The 11,242-nt window shown below is 43.7% G+C and overlaps 2 protein-coding genes across 3 annotated transcripts; both read right to left on the bottom strand.

Moving 5' to 3' along the window:
* Positions 1 to 341: 341 nt before the first annotated feature.
* On the bottom strand, positions 342 to 1,403 carry LOC124670245 (BTB/POZ and MATH domain-containing protein 1-like). Its single transcript, XM_047206745.1, has one exon. It carries the CDS (start codon positions 1,401 to 1,403, stop codon positions 342 to 344), a length of 1,062 nt encoding a protein of 353 aa, XP_047062701.1.
* Positions 1,404 to 3,786: 2,383 nt separating this feature from the next.
* Positions 3,787 to 10,946, bottom strand: LOC124670125 (inositol-3-phosphate synthase 1-like). 2 transcript variants are annotated; one of them, XM_047206628.1, is made up of 10 exons: positions 10,768 to 10,946; positions 10,618 to 10,686; positions 5,958 to 6,093; positions 5,487 to 5,734; positions 5,176 to 5,402; positions 4,946 to 5,061; positions 4,670 to 4,846; positions 4,375 to 4,563; positions 4,223 to 4,285; positions 3,787 to 4,098 (listed from the first exon to the last, which is right to left on the bottom strand). In XM_047206628.1, the coding sequence occupies exons 1-10, from the start codon at positions 10,944 to 10,946 to the stop codon at positions 3,979 to 3,981; spliced, it is 1,524 nt and encodes a 507-aa protein (XP_047062584.1). In that variant the 3' UTR covers positions 3,787 to 3,978. The 2 variants fall into 2 exon arrangements, with proteins under 2 accessions (XP_047062584.1, XP_047062585.1); XM_047206629.1 differs by having other exon boundaries at positions 4,223 to 4,282; positions 4,359 to 4,563.
* Positions 10,947 to 11,242: the final 296 nt, after the last annotated feature.

The raw sequence follows: 11,242 nt of genomic DNA on the forward strand, positions 1-11,242 counted from the left end.
CCAAATATTTCCCTCCTTAAATAAAGAGAAAATAAAGAGATCAGATATAAGTTAGAGAAATGTAGAAGATGAAACAAAATTAGAAAAACAGCTAGTAAACAATTGAAAATTCATAATTTCATACGATAGGCTGAACAACCCACTACATGGAGAACATGGACTCATTCTCCTCCAAATCCACCGAAAGAGCTCCAAGTGACAACTCTGGAAACTAAATGACATGAAGAACCGAGATTGCCCTTCCAAATGATCTCTAGAAAGTTAAAAGCCAAGGATAAGACTACTTCATCTCAGGAGATAATTTAAGCTAACTATTCTAAATTTAACCTGGGATGGTCACACTAAATTCTGAGAGACAGTGCTAGTCTCTCCAAGATATCTACTAAGACAGCAGGGCTTGATTCTTTCAAGTGCACATATCCCGGGCTTGCAACCATATCATCCATTCTATCTGAAGACTTGAGAAACAGAACACACGCATCTCTGAGCCTGCTGCATTGGTGCTGGTCAGCTAGAGCTAACATGGTAGCAACAGATTCGACATCAAGACTTTTGCAGAGAACGCCTTCACATATCATCTTCAACCTTTCAACTGCATACCGGTCTGCGGCGACTAGCAAGTGCTTAACCATTTCTTTCCTCTCATCATCATCAAGATCTTCCATGGAAGGCAACGCATCCGTGTAGATGAAGTGAAGCAACGCACTGAAAACAGCAGGCTGCATATCTTGGACGGCTATTTTCCGTGTCGTCTTGCCTTTCATGGGTCCGTAGAGTTCTGCCTTGAAGACCGGCGACCGCATAGCAAGCACAATCTTGTGCGCGGAGAAATCCTCACCTTCAACCTGGAATGTCACATCTGCTTCCTCCCCTGTCGTTAGCAGATTTGCGAGGTCATTAGACAAGTTTGATGGTGGCATCTGGACCTCGGCAATTTCTTCAATGAGTGGCTCCTTGATCACAGTGAGGTCGCACTCAATCACGAGGCGGTCATCCTGCAGTAGCCCAGACCCATCCAGCTCGCTTTTCTTCATGAGCCCCAAGGCAACAAGCTTGTCTTGTTCGTCCAGATGACTAAACACCCTGGGTGATTTTAAGCAGGAGTCCACCGCTGACGATAGGCCGCTAGCCTTGTTGACCAATCTCAAGTCGTAGAGCACCCTCAGTTCAGCGGGCTTGCTCAGGAGCAAGAGGAAGACTGGCAGGTATTCCTTGCCTTCATCAGTCCCGTCAGGATACCAACCGAGGCACCAGCGGTACCCGCCAACGGAGACGGATTTACCTTTGCCCTCTATGCCCTTATGCAGGCTGTACCCAACGATCTCGAACGCGAGCGTGGCCCGCGCCGTCGTCGGCGTGCACCTCGACGCCATCCTTTCTACTGGCGTGTGGGATGCTGCCATTGTGGAAGTTTTTTGGTGGGATGAGATGCCGGCTTGTGAGGTCAGTATCAGGGCAGCGGCGATGCGAGGGCTGGGGGAGGGGAGAAGTCCGGGAGTGGGGGTGGCGGCGGGGAGGGAAGGCGGCGACCGGACAGGAGCCGAGACGAGGGTTTGGGCGAGCGTTGGATTTGGGGACGAGGGGGTCGACGGTTGGCAAATGAAAAATTCAGTTTCCCCGGCCCAGGCAGCAGTCCTGTCCATCCATGCCCGGCGCCTCCATCCGCTGCTAGCCTGGGCCCATCCTTTTCGGTCAGGTTCCATCTTCCATTCTGCTAAAAAAAAAGTTCCATCTTCCATCTGTGTCTCAAAAAATCTGCTCAAAGAAGTGCTACTCATGTTATTGACATTTTTGCTTAATATATATACATAATGCATTGTTTTTAAATCGTGTTTTTGTTTTTCATTTATTGGTTGGTTTTGACGTACATTCACTTTCCGACCACACTAAAGTTGTACTGACATATGCGAAGAAGGTTCATGGTACACATGTCTGTATCTTTCTCATTTCTTCTGATGTAATTAATGCAACTCTATGTAAGGTATTAACACTATATGAGTGCGCTCGGAAACATTGATTTGAACAAAAGTGACATTGATTTGAACAAAGTGACATTGATATGTATGAGAGGGAGTTTGCGGGAGAGGGAGATTTCCCAACCCTTTCGTCCGGCCATGGACACGAAGCTCCCTATCTTCTTGGTTGACTTGATTTTGCTAGTTAAATAGAGGTTGTGACCTACCATAGAAGGAGTTTGCAGGAGAGGGAAAAGGCTACTGACAGGAATAGACCAACAATGAAGATAAGCTCGGCTCACAGCAAAAAGATAAGCTCGGCTCACAGGTCGTGGGGCGTAGCCCACAGCAAAAAGATAAGCTCGGCTCGGCGAGATTCCCGCAACCCGCGGCGCGGCGCGGCAAGACGGAGGGGAAGGAGTGCGCGAGGGGTCTCTCTCTTCTCACTCACTTATTAGGACTAGAACAACCCACCTTATATACCACTCCAACTCTCTCCCAACTAGCAATGTGGGACTAAACTTTAATCCCACTCCGTGCCATTCCCATGGGTCAAGAGAATTTCAGAATTTTTATTGGGACATAGGCTAAGACTGAAGACTAAATTCCAGCATAAGTTGGATGACACAACTGTTGTTGTGTACATCGTCCGGAGTATACCTGGGCATGGGCAGCCCGGCCCGAGCGGCCCGGCCCGAAAAACTCGGGCCTGGGCCGAGAAATGTTGGCCCGACACCCGGGCCGGGCCGGGCCTGGGTAGCCCGAAAACTGAGTTTAACACTACGGCCCGGCCCGCGGCCCGACGGCCCGGCGGGCTTGGTGGGTTTTTGGTCGGGTCGGGCCGGGCTTGGACCAATTTTTTGCGTCGGGCCTACCTCGGGCCGGCCCGAGGCCCGGCCCAGCCCGACACATGCCCAGGTATAGTCCGGAGATAGGAAGTTTAATTATAGAAGTCCCACCTGTGGAGAGAAGCTATTCTGTTTTTGTCGAAGCTCACTGCTTGGAAGCGTTCCATCCGTCGGCCATCACATTCAGGTACTATCGTCAAGAAGTTCAGTGGCGAGCATGGTGCTCCCCCCTGGTAGACAGCTGGTCTTACGACTAAAGGTTTCAAATCGGGAAGTGGCCTATGCACTCTACTAGTAGAACTTTTTTTTTTTTACTTGGTGTGAGTGTTATGTGCAAATTTTGGGCTATAGAATGTGAATATGTGATATTGTATCCTGATCTCCGGATTGAGTTATAAACTAGAGTGGCCAAGAACTAGCCATCTAGGGATGTCCAAAGACAACCATGAATAGGAACTAATATTGATAAAATACATTTATTGCAACATTGTGATGTTAAGTTGTTACTGGATACCTTGCCACACTGGTAACTATAGCTGTTTTTTTCATTACTATGAAGGGAAAGACATGCAAGATTGTCGCTGATGAGAATCTGTTAGCATACCCATTACTCTCAATTTACCATTAGAACAGGACCACTCAAACTTCTGGCTCTTTTGAAATTTCTGTTAGAACAAGAGAGCAACTTCTCAAACTTCGAGCTCCTTCTCTCTGTTGTATGTGTTTAAATTCCTCTCTTCTGAAATTCTAAAACATCTACAACAAGGATTGAAAGAAAATAGGAAAACACTACCCTGAACCCACAGAGAAGAGTTTATCACCAAACAATAAAAAACCAAGAGCGAGAAAATATTGATTTGACAATTGCAAGCCGTTCTTTGATTTAAAATTTCAAATATTAGGCCGGCCGATTCTACTAGCTCCATGATAAGAAAATAACCGAAGTACTAATTCCTTTGACTATCATACATGAATCTGCCTCCATCACGAATAGTAGTCTAAAAAATAGAGAAAAACAGGAACAGAGGGCCAACTAATAATGAACGAAAAGCACCAAGAGGATCCATGCTTTGTCCTGATCTCTACTTCCCCTTTCCCCTTTCATTGGCCTCTTGTTATTCCTTCCTGTGCTGATACTTTGTTCTTCCTTGTGATGAGAAGATTCGTTTGGCATGTCATTTGTGCTCAAGGATCATGTTGTTCTCAGGGGCCAGCCCAACACAAGCCCTAAGGATGTTCTCGAGCATGGCCCTCTGCTTGGCCAATGCATTCACCACTGGTGTCCCTGGAGGAACCTGTTCCAAGAACCAAACTCTTTTGTAAACAAAAATACTTATTCAACTTTCCAACTGAAAAGTTTTCTATGAGTATAACTCTAGTACTGACAACTAATTCGTAATGAAAACTGATTGTACTTACAAGTGGAGCCTTGCTTAGGTAGCTCAGGATGGTGGCCACTGGATGGAAAGAATGGAACTTCTCCTACACGGTGAGATGAAATAAAAATAAAAATAAAACATGATCATTTGTGAAATATCAACTGATCTTACAATGCCTCCACTTTCAGTTACCTGGCTCTGCGCTTTCAGTTGGATCCTAGTGCTGAGCTCAGCCAAGAGCACCAGATCAAGGATGATAGGTGCAGCGAGAAGCGAGTCCTCACAAGTATTGTGCAACACGATGGTGTTCTTGCCACCCATGAAAATCTCCGAGGTGTACTCGTCCATGGCCCTCTTGCTGTCCCCGACATAGGGCACATACTGCAGTATCATGAAAGGATCGTTTAGGTTGCAATAAAGTTTTTTTTTGAATCTCTGAACGTGCATGTAAGGTGGCGAGCAAATTAGTTAACTCCAATGGATGAACCTTGATGACGATGATGTGGTCAGGGTGCTCCCCTGGGTTGTAAAGGATATTGTTGCTAGCAACCATGTCATCCACCACGCCGCTCTTGGAGATCTCCTTGGAACGGAATACCTGCGGCGCCGAGAGGTTCATGCCATCATTGTTTCCCAGGTGGTTATAGCTGGCAATAGAGGTAGGCTGAAAGCAAAACACAAACACCATCAGTCTCTTGAAATTTTTGTTGTTTGGTAATGGAGGATTTGAATCAACACCATCCATAAGTTCTTTTAAGGATACCTTGATTCCAGCACCGACGAGGAAGTCAACCAGGACTGACTTCATCTTAGTTTGCCCGCTCTTGAAGTCATCACCACCGATCAACGAGTTTTTCTTGATGGCCAGCTCAATCAACCCTGCGCACAAATGCACAAGACAAGCAATCTTAGCATCGTTTAAATCCAGGAATGGAAGATGGAACACCACAAATATTTAGTTCCTTCTGCATAGCTAACTAGCTACATACGCACCGGGCACGAAAGTGTTCTGAGGACTCCCGTTGACAAATGGTACTCCCTCCGTTACACAGGCTATCGCATACATGGTTGACGGTGAGATCTCAGCCTCATTCTTGTCGAGAGAAGCCAAGAGGTTGTCCATGGTATCATTGAGCCCGACAACAACATCACTATACCGTTCGGTGTTGGCTGTCCACAACACAACCACCTTGTCCACCTTGTTCTTCTCCTTGAACTCCCTGTTCCATTCAATGTAAAATCCAGTAACATGAACTAACCAAAAAAAAAAATTCCTATCTGAATGTGCTGATCTAATTGTGTACCTGATGTCCTTGATGATATGGTCCACCTGCTCCTTCTTGGTGCCCTTTAGTATATTGTTAGCGCGGGAACCTTGGTTTGCCGCGATGAAGTCCGGGTTGAAGATGCCGGGGAGGGGCACCATGGACTCCATATGGCTCCTGAGCTGCTTCTGCAGGTCAAAGTCTAGTACTTTGGCTCTGCCCATGGCATCGGCCAAGTTCATGCTGCTGATGTCCCATCCACCAAACACAATGTCGTTCGGGTTCACCTGCAGAATTGAATTGAAACAAGGAAAATCCTTAAAATGCATGCATGTACAGCACTAAAAACATTTTCTCCCTAAAGTGACCATGGTAATACGAAGTGTATGGAATTTTCAGTGTATTTATAGAGAAAGTATGGAATTTTCAGTGTCTCACAAACAAATCTCGGCAAAATTTACTACTGCCCTGAAAAAAACAAGAGAAAATTTAATTACGAAAAAACACTACCATGGGTACAAGGCTCCTGAAAGGTGCGTAGACCTCCTCCCCATTGTAGCTGCCAACTCTGACTGTGGAAGCCTGAGTTAGGGAGCCGAAATAGTTAGCCTTGTGCACCTTCTCCTTGGTTGACCATGAAATGCCCCTGGAGAAAAGCCCACCGGAAAACAATAAACATTATAAGACACGGTTTAGGAGCAATTAGTTGATAAAACTATGCAGATACATTAGACCATTTGAACATCGACTGATCTGGTTACATGCAAGGGTGCATTGAGCAATTAATTCATAAAACTATGCGGATACATTATACCATTTGAACATCCACTGATCTGATCTTCTGATAATATTAAAGGGGAACAACTTCCTTTGTTAAGAGTTTTGGGCAAGGCTGAGGATTTACAACATGGTGACATGTGTGTTTTATCTGGTTTGCTTTACATTGATGGTTCGGTGTTGCCTACTTGCCTGATGTGGGTACCCTCTGCATTTTTTGGGAAATTGCTCTGGAATGATGGGATGCAGAACCATGTGTGGGTTGGTCTTTTCTTCCATTTCTTCAGTTGTGCTTTGTTCTTGTCGATTTGTTGTGTGGCTTTAACTGCAAAGTGGTGAGCTTCTAGATTTGTCTTTCCTCTTCCTCCCGTGTTGGTCAGCGGTGCTCTATACCCGAGAAGATCTGCGTTGTACTCCATCGAACCATGAAGGAGCTCCACCGCATAAAAAAAGAAAATACGAACCGACCAGCCCTACCTCATCTGGTCTCTTCATCCACGCCGCCGCTATCCACGAGTTTCTTTCCCACCCCCTACCTGCACGAACTGACACCGGATCCGACCTCCTGAGGCGAGAAGCAAGCAGGGGTGGTGCGGGTTGATCTTGGTGGCTGCAGAGCAGAGCGGGCTCGATCTGGAGACGGTGCGCGAGGTGGCGCAGATCCCCGTTTCCTTGCCCTTTATCCAACACTGCAAATGCTGGAGATTTTCTCATTGCAAGGATACACCCAATTTTTCGTCCTTTGATTCCTCACGTTTTTGGGCTAAAAGTTCATAAACTGAATATTCAGATTTGATCTTTCTTCTGCCGTTCTATCCTGAAGATATGAAAGAACGGAGCGGGCTTAATATTTTTTAGTATATAAGTATTTACGATAGGATATGAGGTGAAAATACTTTTCATGTTAACAGTTTTATGCGGGGTTCGGCCGCTGAGCTGAAGTATGCCATGTCGTTTGCAATACTATGATTATTGTGGCGACTCCTGGTGTGCATCCACGGATCACTCATCTTTCTCACAAGGATTCATATTTCTCTCAAAAAATTGTAGATAGTTCTTTGTCTCAACTGTTAGTCCTATCTATACAAAAATTAGTTAGGTAGCAAACAAAGAGTGTATACTCTATTTGCAAACCAAAAGTGACATGTGGTTTATTTGCGCTGGAAGTTTCACAAAAATTATTTGTGGTTACAACTTATAGTGGAAGCCCAGAAAATTTCTGATCTACCGCGAGGTTGAATAATCTATAGCAATCAGTCGATAATTGTTAATATCACTATATTTTTTTATCCTAGATTTACCCTCATCAATTTGATGGTAAGCTGTTCAATTGTTGAACTTGAGTTAGTTTTCTTATATTTTCTTTCGCTAGATTAATATAACAATAAAAAATTGTCCTGGAGTTACATTCATTAATTTGATAGTAAGCTGCTCAGTTGTTGATACTCAAATAGTTCTCTTATCTTTTCTTTTTCTAGCTTGACCAACGATAGGGATTTCTTTCGCGTTGGCCTTTCCCCTGCGACGGGCGGTTTCTTCATGCCATCGTTTTGCCGGTTTGTTCTTTTTTGTTTTTGCTTCTTAGGCTCGGGTTATTTGGTTGTTAGGTTCCAGTGCCCTGAAAAATATTTGATTTTCCTTATGTTGGCTGCTGGGCTCTATTGTTGCTCGTGTGAGTGTTGGGTGTTCTGGTGGCCACCAACAAGGCACTCCTTCCGATGGTATCTGTTCTGTCCACAGTAAGCATGCTAACCCCTCGAGCCTTGGCCCTTGGGCAAGGAAGGTGTGACAGGTATACTGTAATCTCTGGCGAACACATGAATAATTCTAGAGAAAGCAACAGTGGACTCGTATCTTTTCCTTTTGTGAAAGATCAATGTTTTTTCTATCCAACAACTCCTCAACTGTGATAACCTAGGTGATATTTTTGGATTTCCCCATGTAGATGAGGTCTATAGTGCCAGTATTTTATTCCGGTCCAAGAAATCCTAGCTCTCACTTACTAAGATGATACTTGGTCCTATAAATGGAGAACTCCAGGTTTTAGCACCTAAGTTATATAGAGTTCTCATTTGACATTATATTGTCCATGTAAATTTTCATTTGTTATGGAAATCATACAGTCAACCCCTTCATGTGATAACCGAGGTAATATTTTTGGACTTTCCCATTCAGGTGAGGCTTGCAGTGCCTGTATTTTATTGGTCTCCAAGAATTCCTAGCTCTCGCTGATGAGATCGATACTTGGTCCTATAAATGGAGAACTCCAGGTTTTTGCACCTAAGTTATATAGAGTTCTCAGTGGAAATTATATCATCCATGTAAGTTTTCATTTGTTATGGAAATCATGTAGTTAACTCAACGCGGTTTATTTCTGGCTTTTGCTAATATATAGGGTTAATACAAGAGCCCTGGTATAGCACATAATTTCTTTTTGGAAGATTATAGATGTGGTGTATTGTGCAACGAACTCAAAATTGAGACAAAAGATCATTTGTTCTTTCAATATCAGTTTGCCTGGTAATATCTTTCCTCTGATTTCACAGCTACAGATTGTATCTATAGTAACATTTAAAATATGTTGGCTGCTACTTTTCATATGGATGTTATTACATAAATGGCCTGGAGTATCAGGTGCTGCAGTAGGAAATTCGTATATTCTTTACCTTCAAAAAGAAAAAGAAATCTGCAGGTGGATATGGACCGTCAAAGGAGGGTAATTCACCTATGCATAAACTGAGTGTGCTTCCAGTATGTTTCTATTTTGTTTTCTTGACAGCTTTGAGAGAAGAATAACTGCCTTTTCACTACTTTCGGTTGTCCGTACCCACTTACACCTATGCGTCTGTTATTAAAAAAATCACAGGGTCCATTTAGTTTGGTTTCCAAGCCATTGGGGACTGTGCATTATTGCAAACTGCTGTTTTTTGTTTGGATAATTAAACACGTTATTTTTGGCTTGACTAACTGATGCAATTTTGCATGGACATTACTTTGGGTCAGGTGCTTTTGTCAAACTAAAGATTTGCAGGTGGGACAAGTATGCAAGATAAAATTCTTGATGCATATACTTGGATGATTTTAATTGACATGGATTCATGTAGGCTGTTGGGTTCAGACTCACTGATAGATATGTACTATGGCTTCTTATCTGTTGACATTTTTCAGTAAAAGGATGGTATTGGATAAACAAGTTAGATACTTCGTAAATTGCAACGGAGAAGATAATTTATGTTTATAATTTTCATAGAAATTGGGAGATGACGAGATGGAGGCTCATAGTATTACATGAGTTATGGGCAATTCTACATTGCCGTATAAAGAGTGACATCAAACCAATGGTTAAAAATACTTGCTCTGGATGGAAACGGTGCATCAATTGCAAAGCTTAGAAATTTGGTGTAGCAAATAATACTTGATTTGTTGATCATTTGTAATAATTCTCACCTTTTCCTATTCCGGTTACAACTTTAGGTATGCTCACACAACTTCCTGCAATAGTTGTGTCAAAAAAAACTTCCTGCAATTTAGAGGTCTATGCAGATTTTATATTCACTTATTTCAATCCTCTATATGCAAATTTTGACACTTGGCTCTTTTTACGGCTCTTACTCTTCATTCTTCCTCTCTCTTCATCACACTCTTTCGATGGAATTAATCATATCAGTGACATCTCATCTATTTTTCAGCTTATATGCTATCTTTCCATGTTGTGCTTGTGTCTTTTGAACTTTGTAAAATAAACGTTACCTTATTGGTGTGCCAGACTATGTTTCGCTCTGTTTATAAATAATGTGAAAGCTTTATCATGCCAATGTTTTCATATATTTAGAGCACAGATATGAATGCACAACTCCAGGGAGTTCTATTCGCTCAGGTACTTTTTAAAGTGTATAAACATCATTGTTTGGCAGCCATCAATTCAATCCTCTCAACCCCTGCTACTAAAAATATGATTTGCAGTGTCTACACAAACTGTCAACATGCATTCGCGCGCGGGGCTGCTCCATGCTTGATGAGAGGAGTGCAGCCAGTAAAAAGGAGGAAAATAAGAATGACTGATTTAATATGAAATGAAAAGAATTAGAGAAACAAAGATGATATAGGGAAACTATCTCTGAGAAAAGGTTGGGTTTTATTCAATCCACACTAAGAATTTCAAATCTGCAGGCGCATCGAGCAATTAATTGATAAAACTATGTAAATACATTAGATCATTTGAACATCTGACTGATCTGAGGGTGCATTTCTCATAACATGCCTGTTGAATTGATTCGGATCCCCATCGACCCAACATCAAATATGTGACGATGAAAATGTGCTTATGCATGCAAGAAGAGATCCGTTAACCGATCTGTGTCCTAGTCTCCTAGATCAGCTAGTTCAAACTTACAATTTGTTTGCGATGACCCCAGCTGTGAGAGTGGTGCCGTTGTTGCCACCCCATCCGACAAGCATCACCCTGCGCGCATGTACGATTGAAGATTTAGAGACGAGACGACTGATTTATTCAGAACCAACAACATTGTGGAAGAAGAATTACCCGAGCTTTGGGACGGCGGTGCTGGTCTTGAAGTTGTAGGTGACGGACTTGGGACGCACCACCCAGCTTCCCTCCGGCGTCAGCGCCACCTCCGTGGTGTCATACCGGTACTCGGACTCGATCTCGCCGGCGCCGTACCGCACATGCGGGCTGTCCACCTTGAACCCCTCCAGGAACATCTTGGTCGACAATTGGTGGTGACTGACCTTTTCGGCTCGATCGAGTGGATCCGATGTCAGATATACAGGAATGCCATTCTTGTGGGAGGTGGTTTTATAGATGAGTTATCGCCCCCATCGATGAATGGACCCGCGCGCGCGCAGTAGTGCTTGCGAGCGAGCGGGGATGCAAACACCTGTCGCGCAGTCCTCTAAGCTCGGTAAGAGACTTTGCTTACGGATGGACTAGGACCGTTTCAACAGGAATCCCCTTCCTGGCGTTCCGGAACATGATGGAGCATGTACTAGAGCCTCTC

Source organism: Lolium rigidum, chromosome 7 (assembly GCF_022539505.1).
Source record: "Lolium rigidum isolate FL_2022 chromosome 7, APGP_CSIRO_Lrig_0.1, whole genome shotgun sequence".
NCBI classification, from domain to species: Eukaryota; Viridiplantae; Streptophyta; class Magnoliopsida; order Poales; family Poaceae; genus Lolium; species Lolium rigidum.

Bases quoted from the DNA above. Each gene is read 5' to 3' on its own strand.
- LOC124670125 (XM_047206628.1), bottom strand. From the start codon at position 10,946: ATGTTCCTGGAGGGGTTCAAGGTGGACAGCCCGCATGTGCGGTACGGC. The intron at 6,094-10,617 runs GTAAGTTTGAAC...GCTTTTCTCCAG, and splicing joins GGGGTCATCGCAAACAAATT to GGGCATTTCATGGTCAACCA. The intron at 4,286-4,374 runs GTAACTGAAAGT...CTCACCGTGTAG, and splicing joins AACTGAAAGCGCAGAGCCAG to GAGAAGTTCCATTCTTTCCA.
- LOC124670245 (XM_047206745.1), bottom strand. From the start codon at position 1,403: ATGGCAGCATCCCACACGCCAGTAGAAAGGATGGCGTCGAGGTGCACG.